Source organism: Perissodus microlepis, chromosome 17 (genome assembly GCF_051167445.1).
Source record: "Perissodus microlepis isolate ML-2025 ecotype Zambia chromosome 17, ASM5116744v1, whole genome shotgun sequence".
NCBI classification, from domain to species: domain Eukaryota; kingdom Metazoa; phylum Chordata; class Actinopteri; order Cichliformes; family Cichlidae; genus Perissodus; species Perissodus microlepis.
Window position 1 is genome coordinate 19,829,411 of NC_140477.1, and position 16,018 is coordinate 19,845,428.

Consider the following 16,018-nt stretch of genomic DNA (forward strand, 5'->3'; position numbering starts at 1 on the left):
GTTTATTTGGTGGGTAAACCTCAGACTTGTCTCTGAAACTGTATTTTGAGCAGCCAGTGAAACAGAGCTCGGCTTTAGTACATTATTTTCTCTCGTGTACACAAACGGGCTCTGCAGCAGCGTTTGTTTATAAGTGAAGTCTCACAGCTCCTCCATCTCTCTCTGTCCACAAAGAGTTTTTACAACTTCTGCTTCGATGTTTTAAGTTCACGTCTGCCAACAAAAACGAAGCCGTCTCCATTTAACACCACCGTGTGTTGCTCACCAAAAAAATTATTTAATGATGCATATGAGTCACTTCCTGTCCTGTATTCATTATTTAAGCCCAGCTTGTTGTTTAACATCAGGCTAGTTATCATTAACCAAAACTAGATGCGAAAAAATATTTTAATTAAATAAAAACTCGAGTTATGAGAAAATAAAAGCATTTACATTAAAAATGAGAAAATAGAAAACTGTAAGTTTCACACTCTGAACTTGTTAAATTGACACAGCCAGTTTTCTATTCTTACACATCTACATGGATTGTGTGACAGTTTAAAAACCCAGCTGAGCTGTGGTTTAAGAACAGCGGCACCTTTTGTCCGATAACAGCATGTGCGAGTTGTGTGACTAAAGTTCAATTCAGACGTCTGCAGGAAATTTATCCAAACATGTAACTGGAAACCCCTCTTTTCTTACTTTGTTGAATTTTCTTTTAAAGTCAATTTTTGCTTTTAAGTTGCTGCAGTTGTGTTGTGCGCTCTTATTCCTTCAGTTTTCTTCTCTCATGTAAGATCACGAACATTATGGAGCTCACTGAAGAGCGAATCAAACTAAAAATATTAATAATTCGTCAGCCTTCTGTTGTAAACTCTGTTGCACAGATGGGCTGCTGAGGCATACAGATGCCACGCTTCATCAAATTATTTGAACTGCAGGCCTCAGTCTGAGGGTTTGTCTGCACGCTCCATTCTGCCTCCTAACATCATTAATAAACTGAGGAAGCAGGAAGATGTGATGGGAGCACCTGCTGAAGCTGAAGCAGCAGCCATAGAAAGCCTCATGCCTGACCGTGAAACCAGAAAGAGCCTTTTGTAGTTCTTTAAATGCAGCTGACACCAACCCTTTGACCTCTGAAGGAGGAAATAAAGATCAGATTGACTGTACTTATTTTCTCATGAGTAGATCACTTCCCCAGAGATGAGGGAAGCCTTCAATGAGACTCAGTCAATGATGAAGACGTGGAGGTCAGAGAGCATGTCACACCTGAAGCTCCAGCTTTTTGTATGGATCTTTAGCGAGTTCTTCACACATTTATACTCATACATCCATCTGACTGGCTTTACTGGCTAACCCTTTGAGTTTATTGCTCTTAAAGAAGTCTGAAGCAAAAGGAAGATGAGCTGGACTGATTCATGCTTTTCTCCCACTGACTGGGATCCATAATTCCCAGTTTCAGTCATTTAGGATAAAATAAAGGGACACACAACAGAAGGTTTTAATGTAAATTATATTTAATCTGCAAAGTGCTTCTCAAAAATAAAAACAAACAAACCCAATTCCAATGAAATAAATGTGCAGTTTATTCTACACATGAGATCCTGTCACATGACTGTGCGTCAAACCATAGGCCAGAACAAAAGCACTCACACAGTCTCAATGAATAAAATTAACACCAGAATCTCTTCTCTGAAATTAAAATAAAAAACTTTTATCTTTTAATTCAAAACAGACAAACATGTGAAACTGGACCAGTTCAGCTTTTGTACTTGGTGCTGAAGTGAGCGTTGACTTTGAGGATGGAGACGTAAAGCGTGAGGCCGACGAGGAAGAACTGCTGCTGTTCTTTCAGCCAGACCAGTTTCATCTTCACCTGCCCCTCAGAGCTGCGGTACACCATCAGGAAGTCGGTGCCGCTGTAGCCCAACGACTGCGACTTCTTCACCATGGAGATGGTAACCGGGGTGCTGACGCACCAGAAGGGTTTCTGGAACTCGTCCAGCAGGGTCAACGTCATGACGCAGCAGTTCTGAAGACAGAGTCAGAGCGAGACGTCACGGCGCGCTTAGTTATTCACACCAACATCACACAACATATCACACAACAACGTTAACACACGCAACATCACACTTTAACTGCAGCTTAAACTCAGACATCACATGTGTAAAACACGTCTGCACGAGTTCAAACATTTGCACACAATTGGTTTCTTTGTCTGTACTGTGCAGAAGTCTTGAGCCAACCCTCATTTCTTTGTAATTTGGCGTTATAAGGTTTTTCCGTTGTTAGGGCAATTCACACCGACCTGTGAATCATTCAAGCTCACAGGATGAAGCTGTATTGTGTCTACATCCAACTCAGCAAGGAAACCATTTTAGCCAACGATAACACAAACTGACATAAAACTGTATTTTTGCACCAAGGTGATTCCCAGAGAGCTGTTAGCCAAAAAATGTCTTTCAGCATGATTTGCAGTGAGTCTCTAAAAAAAAAAATAAAATTAAAAAATTAAAAAAAAAGAGCAAACTGGATAAATGGAAGATAAAACCGTAAAAAAATAAATAAAAAATACACACTGGCATTTCAAAATCCTATGTCACCTTGTTGAGAAGTAGCTCGAGACCTCTGCACAGCACTATAAATCTCTGAATCATGTGTGTCAGACGGCTGTACCTCTACCGAGCCTTCCAGCTTCTCCCACTTCCAGGGCACATGGATGCTTCCAGACAGTGATCGGTGCTGGGACACGTTAGTCCTGCTGATGACCTTCATCTCAGCAAGTCCCTGTTGAACTGACCACAGGACAGAGAGTGTTGGTGATTTAAGATTTTTCACTTACTCCTCAGTTTGTTGACTTTAGAGTTTCCATAATGTGAATCCACCAAGTGTGACCATCTGCACTCCATGTGACAGGATGGAAGTTACCGATGTCGTTACACACGGTGTAAAAAACAGCTGTTTAAAAAAAAAAAAAAAAAAAAAAAAAAAAAAAACCTCGACAGACAACATGGCGCCCACCCCTAGTCTTTATCTGACATTATAAGAACAAGTCAATGTATAACTCAATGCAGCGCAAATGTAAGGAAACAGAAATGAGTGTAAATCCTAAGATCCGAGTCTAAAGTGCAGTTTCTTGGCGTGTTTTAATTAACAAAAAACAAAAACAAACAAACAAAAAGTTACATCTGCTCATTTGTGAAAGACTCCCTGCTTAACAGGGAATGTAATCTCATTACTCCGTGATTACTTGTGCTGCAGGAGAGCCGGCAAAAGTGTCCCGACATGATCTGGGTCCTGGTATTGTGCAGGACGAAGTGCAGAGTGTAGCCGTGGAGACCAAATTTAGGGTCACGGTCGTCCACGGGGGGCGGGTCCAAAGGTTCGGAATATGGGCTGCAGGAAGGGACAAATGAGCGTTAACACAAAACTGAATATTAAACAAAGTTTCTCTTAAACTCATGACAGACGTACAAATCCGGCCCATTTATTGTTAATATTATTTGGCATCACAGGAAAGCCAGGCTACTGATGCTGGCCTCTGTTTTAAAGCAGGACCACTTCCTTAAACTTACCAGACTGGAGATCCCAGCAGAATCTTCTCCACCAGCTTGTGGAAGTGCAGGTTGATCATGATGAATGCTATGTTGCCCCGACCCTGCACACAGAATCTTCTTTTACTTTTATAATTAATTTTATTCTACTAAAAACATACAAGTTAACGTTACAGAATTAGAGGCTTCACTGCAGAAGAACTACTTAAAGATGTTCTGTTATTTTAGGGACACCAACAGGAAAAACTGCATTTAAACACACAGAAATTCACTCAGGAATTAAAACTAGGGGTGGGACTCTTTGTAATTAAATAATTAATCTTGAACAATCACATTTCATCACATAAGAAAAACTGCATTTCAATGCAAAACAGAAAGAAAAAAAATAACATCCCTAGCCAAAATTAAGCAGACTTATTTTAAATACTTTAAGTACATTTTCAAAATGGTATTGTCTTTAAATAATAATAAAAAATTCAACATAAAGTGCAGTTTTTCTTCTTAATAAAAAAAAAAAGAAAAAAAAGAAAAAACGCAGAAACAAAAAGGGTATTTGACCAGCTTCACCTTTGAACTCAGAGTAACCTTAGCCAACTTTATTTTGTACATTAGATTAAAACGGTGTGATCATCGACCATTTCAGTGGAAAAAAAACAAAAACAAACAAACAACAAAACCCCACTGGACTCACAATACCTCCATTCTCATTTACGGTCCTTCTCTTTCAGCCAATTACTGTCAACTTAGACAAACTAGCCTGTTCACATTCTCAGAGCTCAGTGCAGTTCTACTTTTTGTTACTATGTGACGGTTAGGGTCGCTGACCTCTAGAGGCTCTCCCCATGTGAGAGCTTTTTCTCCTGTGTTTCAGGTCTGCCTCATAAGCCGCAGCTGAGATGTGTTGCAGCTCATCAGCCACTGAATAAAGACTGACGTCTCGAAAGGACCTAACTGGAAAACGCCTTTCTTCAAATTAATTGCAATTAACACGTTAAATTCCCACCTTGATTTAAAACTAATTTAATAATCAGCAGATAAACATGAGATGTTAAACAGATTATGAAATGTGCATCTAAACTTACAACACATGCATTTAAAACTCCTGAGCCACAGAAACGTTTTTGTTCCTTTAAAGAGTTTTGTTAAATATTTACCCTCCAGAAGCCGATGACGACTCCCGGCGACAGACACGCAAGCCTGATCTGTCCGTCTTTGCCGATGAGCTCATACGGATGGGTCCTCATATCCAGGTTTAAAATCAGAGAGCGCCATGCCAGCCTGGAGGAGGAGGAGAGCACACCTGACCTGACCATCAAATTTAATTACTGACAGAATACAAAAGGATGAATGAATTTGATATATATATACACACACACACACACACACACACACACACACACACACACACTCAACACACATTGATTAAAAAAATAAAAATAAATAAATAAACAAATAAAATGAAGTCAGTTAAATAAAAAGTAAAAACATTTAACATTAACATTGTTTCCATGAAGGTGTTGAGTATCAGTTTTCACTTTTTGTGATCAGTTGACGACGTCCAGCTCACTGTTGCAGTTTTAGAGGTCAATGATGGTCCGTCGTTACTCTGGAACATGGTCGATCTGCTCCTTAATATGGGTGGATACTCCATCTAGCCATCACCAGAGGTCCACAACCCTGTTTGTCTAAACCTCATTAAATTCATGTCTAGAACTTCCTGCTAGCAACTACAGAACATCTCCAGACTCGGCTCGTCCTCTCAGGCACGAAACCCTCAATCACACCTTCATCACCTCCAGCCTGGAGTGCTCTGCCTATCAAAGCCCTCCACATGCTGCCCTTGGCTCAGGACTTTGCTTGGAGGTCTTACATGCCTTCGCTGACAGTCAGTTAGAGCTGCCACGATTACGTTGACACGCCGTTTGAGGCTTTGTAAGACCCTGAAAGACGCAGGAATAAGTAGTAGGATTTAAGAGTGTAATAAAAGATGCATCTACAAGGATGCCTGCTGCCATTAAACGCCAAAGAAGCAGCAGCGTCCAGTATCGCAGCTGTGTCCAAATTCAGGAGCCGCAGCCTTCGGAGGCCCCATTTGTAGGCAGATTACGTTACTGCGACGCGACGAAGGCTGTCCAAATTTGAGGACTCCGACAAATGCGGCCGACAAATTTTCCCCAGATGTAACAGGTGTATCCTTCGTGGCCCAACCTATCCCAGAATTTACAGCGCGGCCCAGCCAATTCTAGTTTCCAACAATGGCAGCCGCTACTTAGTTTTAATATTACTCTTATTACTCTTTCTGGGTTACAAAATAAACGCAAGATATTTTCAGGCAAGAATGTAGCTGTGTAAACTTCAAATATCTGCTCGATTTATTAAGACAAATATTTGCAAAAAGCGCCCCAACGTTTTCGGAGACGTCTGTTACCCACTAGCTCAATAGCTAGCCGGGGACTCAAGGCTCACTAAAGCCAGCGAGAACAGCGGACTCCCGGCACATCGTTTTCAAACCCCCCGCGGTCTTTCACTACTCAGGTTAAACATGATATACAAGTCACTTAGATAAATTAAAAATGTTATTGTATGGCTTTTTTTCAGTGTTTTATTTGTTCCTGAGTAAATTGGTCTGGTGAGAATAAAGTTATAGTTTTCACATAGCTGAATCAAACAGAACACTGATTAAACAGAAGTGTGAGATGGTAGAGAATTTACTCCGGTGTCCTGTTATATTTGAGGGGGCAAGAAGCAGACGGCTGACTTTAAACTCTACCGAGACAGTCTGCAAAATTCATTAAAAGTTTAATAAACGATCATAGTTTTTTTTTTTTTTTTTTTTTTTTTTTTAAGTTAGCACATACCTTAAACACCTAAAGCTGTAAGCTAATGATAGTTATAAACAGCAGATGCATGCTGGTGCAATGAGCTGTATGTTTTAAGTCCAATGGATGCATGATCTGATTAGTCGACTATCACAATAATCGTTTGTGGCAGCCCTACTGTCAGTAAACTCCCAAATTTCCTTTAACCCTTCAAAGCCGGTTGGAGCGGGCACGCTCCGTTTTGCGTAACTATTTTTAAATCCCGGTAGAACCGGAACCACGTAATCTAGCGCAATAATTTTTTTTGCATATGAAACCAGATGTGTTGTACTTACAACTTATGCCATCAGCTTGTGCTAGGTCATGGTTTCCTTCCACGTAAAGCTTTGCAAAAATTGCATAAAAAGCGCTTGCAGGAACAAAAACATAATATTCCAGAAACGGGATTTGCTAATCCGATCAGCTGTTCACAACACTTCCTACATTGAAATAGACGTCAGTGTGAACTATCGCATGTCCTCCCCGAAACCGGAAGTGATGTCATTTTCGCGGAAAATGTAGTTTTTTACTTGTAGGCCTTATAAGCCTTTACTGGTGTTTTTAAAAGTCATGTTTGACTTTATGCTTTTCTGAATAGTTTCTAGGATGCTTAGAACTCGAATTGCACTGCTTTAAATAGTTTATTTTTATGCACATGCTGTTTTCTCTGCAAATTTGCATTATAGGATTGTTTTTCGTTTTTTCTGCAGTATATAAAAATTGGTGTATCTCAAAAATAAAACTATGAAGGCACTCAAAATAAATTTCCTGTTGTTGTAAACTATTTTTTGCAACTTTTTTTGTATTTAAAGTTTTGAGGGATAAACCTCTTAAATTTCTCTAAGTAGAAATATGTGTAAAAAAAACCAAAAAAACAACAATTTTCACATTTTTTGTAGTTTATTGCACTTTTTTTTTTTGCAATTTATGTAGTTACTATGGACTTAATGCATACATATTATTAAAATTTGGGCTATAATGGTTGTATTGATGTATAGCAACTTGAAATGCTCCCAGAAATGGCTCCACAGCATGTAAAAATATAAAGTAAGCTCTGGCGGACTTGGTTCTATGGTAGGTCTTAAAGGGTTAAAATCCTTCTCCTCACCTATAAATCCCTCCATGCTCTTGCCTCCCAGGATTTATCTGATCTTCTCTTACATCCCATCTCAGATTCTACCTTCCACAGATAAAAACTTACTATCCAACTCTCAGACTGCAGTCTTTCAGAGACAGCCTTCAGTGCTCTTGAATGCTGCCTGCTCACTGACACCTTTGACTTTTTGTATAAATTGGCCCTGGGTTCCAGTTTTGTCTTATTATTATTATTCTTAAATATAGAGAATAACACAGAGATACAGCTCTGTGGCCGTCTTACTTCTCCTTCCTGACTCCGTAGAGCTGGATGCTGTTGATGTCTTGGTAGGATGGAAGGCAGCCTCCGCTCCAGTGGACAATCATGGAGGACTCGAAGTAGTGCCCTCGGCTTTGCTCCAGCACGACCACCTGACCCCAGTGAGTGTGCAGCATCAGCTCCCAGCCCACATTCAGTTTCCTGCAAAAATCCAGTGAATAAAATCTTTATTACACAGACAGGAAACACGGGCCGCCCTGGAGTTCAACCAGGAACCGTTTTAGTGACTTAAACAACCATTTATCCAGTTATGGGTCACAAACTCATGAAACCGACTAGTCGAGCCTGAAATAAAGAAACAGAAACACTTTTGGAATAACCTGAAGAGGCAGCGGCTTGTACCTGAGCACCCACTCAGTCTGCTGGGGTAGGCCGGTGAATGGGCCGATGTCTCTCAGCTCTCCTCTCCACTTGTTCATCTCTCGCCCAGTTATCATCCTGAAGTACATCAACTTCCAGCAGCTCGTCGATCGATCCTCCGCTGGCTCCATCTTCACCGCCACGTTGCCCGCCGCTTTTGGCTTCCACCCAAACTTTGACATGTAGATCCTGTACCACAAGATGCTGGAGAGAAAAATGTTTCTTTCGCATGTTTCTGCTGTTTGTGCAGGAGCTTCTAATCTCACCACCTGGTGGGTAGATGAATCCTTCCACCTGCTGGCTGCAAGGGTGTATTACTCCAAGTGTTTCTAGGCTGTGTTCATGTTGCAGCTCGGCAGGTTTTGATGTTGTGAATTTAAAACGTCCTCCCAATTTTTTAGGACAGAAAACAATCACAGATCTGTTTGTTTCATTTACATTTTTAAAAAGTATTAAACACTTTCAGCTGCTTCATAGAGCCCTGCATATTTAACACAGTCCACATTTAATGAAAACTAAACTGAGATGCAGGCACTGCTGGAAATCCGGGCGTGTAAAATTCAGGATATACTGCTGAACCCATCCGATGCAAGGCTGTGCAGGTGTGCTTCGTCTTACTCGTCATTGGTGAGCTGGTAGAAGAGCTTGCTGACGTGGCTGATGCAGAACAGCGAGGACACGTCCAGGTACGCCAGAATCTTGCGCAGAATCTCAGACGGCAACCTGGAGAAAAGATGAGCAGAAAACACAGTGAGGCCTCAGAAATTTAGGATTTTTGTGCCGGTCGCAAAAATTTACCTGTACCTTTTAAAGGAGCCCTACTGTGCATGATTTTGCATGATTCACAGTCCAAATATCCTCAGTTATGTTATCCTGGGCCTTTGTGCGGCCTGGGAGTGGGCAGATTGATCCAAATATCTACAGTATTGATTCCATTATTGCCATTAGAGTCAATGTTAACTTCAGTGATAGAAATAACGGCATTAACAGTAGCGGCGTTACTAACAGCGTTACTTTTTTCAGAAACTAGTAATTTAACTAATTACTATTTCTATTGTTATAATGAAGTTACTGTTACTAACAAGAAAATGTGATGCAGACACGTTACTATTTTTCAACACACAGACTATTGAAGCTGTCTTCAGCTAACTAGGAGCTGAAGACAGCTTCCTGGCAGCACACAAGTGCTGCTGATTGGCTGAGGAAGAATAAAGTAGTCATGGCAAACCAATCACATGACCAGTTTAAGATGACATAGCAATAAGATGCTATGTCAACCCAAGACAACCCTGAGTGTCTATTTTGTGTTAAAAGTGGGGACTTTAAACAACATTCCAGTTTTTAAATTGTGTTGAAAAAAACCAGAGTTATGATTAAAATAAAATATTTGTGATGTTTTTTCCTGAATATTATGGTTATGTCTACTGAAAGGAAAAATTGTTTTCTAAAAAAAGCGCTTGCAAGAAATCTTGCCACCAAAAAAGGAAAAAAAACAAAGAAAGCGAGAGAGTGTGTTTTGAGATGTGAGAGATTTGTGACACTTAGCATCTTTGGAGTGTGCAGTTAGTGGGTTGTGAAGACGATCATTTTGTTTTGTGTGTCAGAACAATGAGGCGACTGTTGAATGTCACTGTTGCTGCCAAAAAGCCACCAAGACAGATTACAGTGTAAACCAGGGGTCGGCAACCCTAGGCACGCGTGCCACAGCTGGCATGCGAAGGGTTAACTGATGACACGACCATAGCTGGACTGGCCATCAGGCATACCGGGCATTTTCCCGATGGGCCGATGGTGATTTTTCGTTTTTATGGGCCGATGATTTTTTTTTTTTTTTGTAACAGTATAAACAATGAAAGGTGGTGGATTGGCCAGATGCTGGTCGATGTGTAAGAATAACTCAGTTGTTTGGTGGTGGCTATGGCAGAGCTTCCACAGAGGCAGGTGGATGAGGGAAAGGGAAGGCAGGAGGAGGAGAGACCCGAGGCGCCCACCGGTCAGAGTGTCAGGGGAACTGAATTTCAGGTAAGAAGTTATGACTGCAGACTATCTGGGTCAGATATAAACCAAGTTTAGGTGTAGTTTATTTTTCTCGTACTGCATACTAGCTAGCATGATGGAGTTTCTATACAGCTGGGTGGGTGCTATGATGTTACTGTCAGTGGTTGAAGTGAGCAAACTTTATTTTATTCATAAGGTTAGTTAGTAGAGTTTCCAACCGTCCCGTAAAAAATGGAATTGTCTCGTATTCAGAGAAAATATTACGCGTTTCGTATTGAGCTGTAAAGGAAACACAGTTTGTCCCGGACTTCAGCTAGAATGAAAAAAGACAAAGCTGGAGTTATTCTGTGTCTTTATGCTGCACAGCTGTTTCGTCTTCTCTCATTCTCTCCCCCTCCTGTTTCTACTTCAATCATGAAACTGATCAATGATCAATCAGCTGATCGGCTTTTCTGAAGCAAGTCCCGTCTCTCTTGTTTGTTTATCGCCCACCCCTGGTGTAAACGCTGGCTCAAGGTGGGAAACAGTACGAATGATACACCACCTGCTGTCAAGTGCTCCTCTATCTTATAGTGGACAGAAATTATTTTTTGGATTGACTCAAATAATTTCTGTGGCATCTTATTGATGCAGAACGCCTGATTGTTCTGTAAATAGCTTGAATGGTTATAAAAAGGTTTTTATAGGTATTTAAGTTTTTAAAATTTACAATTATATTTGCATTTCATGTTATGAAAATGACTCTTAAAACATGTTTGTGGTTGTTACAGTAAAAATACATTTTTTCTATTCTGATTTTGTGTGTTAGTCTGACTTTATATCAATTGTGTTAATACAGTATGTCAAAATGAAAAACTAACTGTAAATTCAGATATGTGCGTTTGTCCTGAAAAAAATGATACCAAACAAGACAAGATAAGATAAATAGTTTCTAAAGGTGAAATGAAAGAAGTAAATATACTTTTTCAAAATAACTTGCCCAACACTGGTTAGCTTACCTTTCCACCAAGTTCACTTTGGGAAATTCTGCTTTTTTGTTGTCTGTCGGTGCTTCTCGACATCTACTTAAAAATGACGAGAAAAATAATCATAATCATTTTTAATCAAAATTTTAATTCAATAATACATTAACTTAACAGGGGGGGTGTATTTACCGGGGCTCATTCCCGCCACACTGCCTCTGGTTTGGGGACTCTGAACTCGGCCACCTCCGACCGCCGGTCTGTCTTCTGCGCGGTCGCCTGGGACCTGGCTGTCCTCTGCCGCGACCCTGCTGCAGTCTCTCCAGACCTGGCTGGTTCCACTTGTTCAGAGTCTGGGGGAAACTGCGGAAAATTTCACTCTTTCTCTCCGCCATGATGGATCCGTTTGAAGCTGTTGATCGCGTTCACAACAATGACTGTATAAAACATGGACGACGCGATAGCTCCCCAAAAATGAAGCCAAAACGTCTCTATCGCCCCCTGGTGTCTGGCTGCAGTATAGGTCATAAACCCCGCCTCCTCCATGTTAGCGGATGGGACTGGGGTCAGACTAAAATAAATTTATTCTCCTCAGATAATTTTTTTCCAAAGATTCTTTCTTTTGTTATCAATAGTTCTCATCACGCTGATTGATGTCCAAGGGGTCTCCTCTCCCATAAGTTTGATTCTAATTCCTACCGCGGTGATGTTAAATTGGGGTTAAACGTCATCATAACAGCTTTGACTGGCAGCTGCAGTCACGGAGAAACTTGCGTATCTCTGTTCGGGAATAGCAGATAGAGCGTAGGCTCTGAGAGGAGTGCCAGCGTTTACGCTACGAAAACACGACCGAGTGTTTTAACCTGACAGCCTGAGGTGTTCTTCAGTAAACTGGACTACCCGACAGAAGGACCCGAGGCCCCGCTGCACTTTTTCGGTAAGTTAAACGTGTTTGTAAGCTAATCCGTAACTACCGTCCTTAGCTCGGTCCTGAGACCTAGCTAGCTAAGATGAGGACTCTGCTGTCAGGGTTCGTTTAGCTAACCCGTGCAGGTGAATGAATTTACCCTGACTAAAGAAATCAAGAGAAACGCTCCGGGCTACTCAGTCACTAATTACTGTTACTGTACTTTTATTGCAAGTATTATACTGTAAAAGCAACAGGCTGCACTCTGCTTCAGCTCCTGTCCAGAGCTGATTATTAAATATGTGCAAACAACAGCATGTTTTCAGTCTCTTGCCACATCTATAAAGACAGTAACTTTAAAAAAAAAAAAAAAAAAAAAAAAAAGCAGCTTGTACCTTGTAGCTCCTCATTAATCAGGAACTATGGATTAAAGTACTGTAGTGTACTGTAATACTGAAAAAAATGTAAGAGAACAACTTCAGATCCTGAGTGTGTGAGGACAGAAGAATCAGCTTTATTTCAATTTTGAGGGATAAAATTTATATTTGAGTTTGATGGTTCTGTTGTCTTTGCAATTACAGGAGCTGCCCTCAGATTCAGACCTCAGCACCACCCAGTGACAGCAGACAGATCATCCAACATGTTCACATGTTAACTGCAAAATGAACTGATGAAAACAGTACAAAGGTTAAAGTACCACATGTGCTGCAGTGAAAGCTGCAGCTGTTTTACTGATAAAGTTAAACACAAAAAAAACCAAAAGGATTAATCACACCTGTAACTGTGTCACTATATATCAGCATAAACAGGACCTCAGTTTGGTGTTTCACAAAGCTGCTGATCTCAGACCTGCACAGCTTCCATTTTAAACACTTGATGTACTCAGCTGCATGAAGAGCACGTTTGAGTTTCTCTAACACAATTAAATAAAACCTGATGAAAGTCAAAGGTCGTTACTTGTATGTTGAACTACAAACTTGTCATCTGGAATTCTTTCACAGTTTTTTGCACATAGTGGGTTATTTACCATAAAGTGATTCAGAGTTATTCATACCAGAGTAACCAGAGAGGATCATATATTTTTAAATATATAACTTTCTACAGGACTGAATATAATATCTTTATGTAAAAGTCCAGAGCCTCTGGGGAGTATCCGAGTATTTATAACATTACACAAAGCAAAGGTCTCCATCACAGTGTTCATGAAATGCTGGGTTTATCCATCTTCTGGGGCGGGCCTACAGAGGAGCTCTGAAGATTTCCCTGTGAGGGAGCTGCTGGTGAAGATCATGAGTCCTGCTTGATCAATGCGATGAGCTTCAGTGTTCCTGGTGTTTCTTAAATGATGCCTCTTTCAGTGGGTCAACAGAACTTCTGGCACAGGACAGCTGTGATGAAAGAAAGGGGAGAAGTTTCTCCAAACCTCTGGACCCAGAAACCCAGCTTAGTCCTGATGGTCTCCCTCACTAGTTTCTCTCCAGGGTGAATGTAGCTGTTATACATAATATGGACTCTATTATTAAATGAAAAGAACACATTAGACTACACTACTGAAACCTTCTGCTGCTGTTTTTAAAGTTTCCATGTTACCAGGCTGTAGACTAGAGATTTAAACAGTTTTAGATCCATTACACTCACAGTCTTAAATGTTAAAATCTCAAAGGACAGCATTATATTTTTGATATTAACAGTAACTCTGGGCCTCTGTGGGGTGTGCAGATGATCTCATCGCTGTCTAAAAATGGATAAAAAAAACATAAGTGCTGCTGAATCCTTCAATAACACAGACTATTAGAGTAACAGGTGTGTAGCATCGCTAACTAGCTAGCAACAAGCCTCCAACACAGTGCGTATGCTAGCGGCTAATCTAGCAAACGAATTAACAACAGAGCAGTTTTAAAACTATAAGATGATAAGCTGTGTGTCTTCTTTTTTTTTTTTTTTTTTTTTTTTTTAAATAAATAAATATATATATATATATATATATCAGTGTCATGGTTGTATTTACCTTAATTAAACGAGTCGTCAGTCGCGGTAAACCAGCAAAAAAACTCGAACCACAGGTGCTGCGTAAAAAGTGTAGAGGGGCGTGTTTGCGGTCACGTCCAGCGGGTGTGTGGGCGGGAGTGTTACACAGTCGCTCCACCTCAAGTCACTACTGCGCAGACTCTGGCTCCAAATTTGCAAGATGGCAGCCTCCACAAGCGGGATATTTTGGCTTCATTTTTGCACAATGGTAAGAGGCGGTGTCGCGTCGTCCATCTTTTATACAGTCATTGGTTCACAACAATGACTGTATAAGGCCGTGGCTTCCGGACAGCTCTCACCTTCACAATAAGAGCCTTACCACTAGATGGCAGCCACGCGTTGGCTAAGCAGCTCCACAGATTCACGCAGCATTTCTTAAATATTTAGCATTATTCTACCGTTTTTAAACATTTACCATTACCTGTGCACATGTTTTATCCCAACAGCCATAAGAATATTTTGTTCTACCTCTAACAATGGCATCCTTCACTTGGTTCCCTGTATATCTATGTCACCGGTGTCAAACTCCAGTCTCCAAGGGCCAGTGTCCTGAAACCTTTACATGTGTTCCTGCTGCAACACACCTGAATAAATTTGGTAGATCATTAGCAAGACTTTTGAACTTGACTGCATGCTGAGGTTACAATTCAGCCATTTGATTCATGTTACAGCAGCTCATCAGTGAATGAACATGGAGTAATAAAAGTACTTTGTAAGTACATTGTTCCAAACACTTACATTTATTTAAATTTACTTGAGTAGGATTAGGGAGTGCATGCCACCTCAACATGCAGTCAAGTTCTATAGTCTTCCTAATGACCTACTAATTTTATTCAGGTGTGTTGCAGCAGGGACAGATGGAAAGGTTTCAGGACGCTGGCACTCGAGGACTGGAGTTTGACACCCTGATATGCTTTTTACTGCTCTTTCTCTTATTTCTCTTTACTGCTGTACCACGTGTGAAACAAAATAAATAAATAAAGTACCTCTATTCTCTATTCTCAAGAAAGCCGTACAAGTTCTTTTGTGTTATTGCAAACCTTGTCAAATTACTCAGGGATTCATATTTAATTTATTTTAGAAGTGTATAGCAGATAATCAGGAGATCCATTTCAATCTGATCAAACCACTTCACCTGGACGCAATGAATCAACAGCCATCTTGAAACAAATACGGGCACTTATTTGGACAGTTATTTTTGAATGATCCAAATTCAATTCCATTTTTAATGGTGAGCAGTGTTGACTTTCCTTCAAAAACGTGTTTCAAAACGATTCTTCTGGAAGTTCACTCTGATACGTCTTTGCTCAGTTCATTGATGGTAACTGATACTGCTCTGCTGTAGGAGGCTGTTTTTGGTGAATGAGCTGTAGTCTGGGATCATGACCTGATTAGCAAGACTTGGTTAAAATTAGTAAAGTCGGTGTTGAGAATATTCTGGGTGTGGTCCCAGTCTGCTGAATTGACCTATTGTGTGTGTCTGTGTGTTACACAAGCATGCTACACTGTGTAATTTAAGTAAAAGCCATGAAACCTGAGATCACACATGCACACACACACTCACGTAGTGACTGAACAAACTTTATTATCTACACAACACTGCCCAGAAGCAGCAGCAACAAACCTCTCTTTGTCGGTCACGTAAACATGTTTTTGGTCTCCAAGCAGCTTCATAAACACACACAGCCTGTAAAGTGATGATGTCCTCATATGGAAGACTGCGGCTGATGAAGAGCGTCGCTCTCCTCAGCATCACTGACAGCTTTCTGGGACTTACAGCAAAGAAAAACAAGTTGGTCAGAATTACTTGGTGAGTACATGGGCATCACATTTACTAATGTTCACTGTTCTTGTGCTTTTTCACTGATCTATTTTTAACCTCTGATTAAAGCTGCACATCAATGTAGATGAATAGATACAAACTGGTTGCATAGACTGAAGCTACACAATGACTCCAA

The 16,018-nt window shown here is 40.6% G+C and overlaps 1 protein-coding gene across 2 annotated transcripts; it reads right to left on the reverse strand.

Moving 5' to 3' along the window:
- Positions 1–1,541: 1,541 nt before the first annotated feature.
- Positions 1,542–11,600, reverse strand: LOC146369517 (F-box only protein 15-like). 2 transcript variants are annotated; one of them, XM_084909727.1, is made up of 10 exons: positions 11,318–11,600; positions 11,162–11,224; positions 8,784–8,888; positions 8,148–8,369; positions 7,770–7,946; positions 4,688–4,811; positions 3,555–3,637; positions 3,230–3,375; positions 2,656–2,774; positions 1,542–2,011 (listed from the first exon to the last, which is right to left on the reverse strand). In XM_084909727.1, exons 1-10 carry the CDS (start codon positions 11,518–11,520, stop codon positions 1,739–1,741), a joined length of 1,515 nt encoding a protein of 504 aa, XP_084765853.1. In that variant the 5' UTR covers positions 11,521–11,600; the 3' UTR covers positions 1,542–1,738. The 2 variants fall into 2 exon arrangements, with proteins under 2 accessions (XP_084765853.1, XP_084765852.1); XM_084909726.1 differs by having other exon boundaries at positions 11,162–11,227.
- Positions 11,601–16,018: the final 4,418 nt, after the last annotated feature.

Bases quoted from the DNA above. Each gene is read 5' to 3' on its own strand.
- LOC146369517 (XM_084909726.1), bottom strand. From the start codon at position 11,520: ATGGCGGAGAGAAAGAGTGAAATTTTCCGCAGTTTCCCCCAGACTCTG. The intron at 3,638-4,687 runs GTAAATATTTAA...TTCTGTGTGCAG, and splicing joins TCGTCATCGGCTTCTGGAGG to GGTCGGGGCAACATAGCATT. The intron at 3,376-3,554 runs GTAAGTTTAAGG...CCCTTCCTGCAG, and splicing joins CTGCTGGGATCTCCAGTCTG to CCCATATTCCGAACCTTTGG.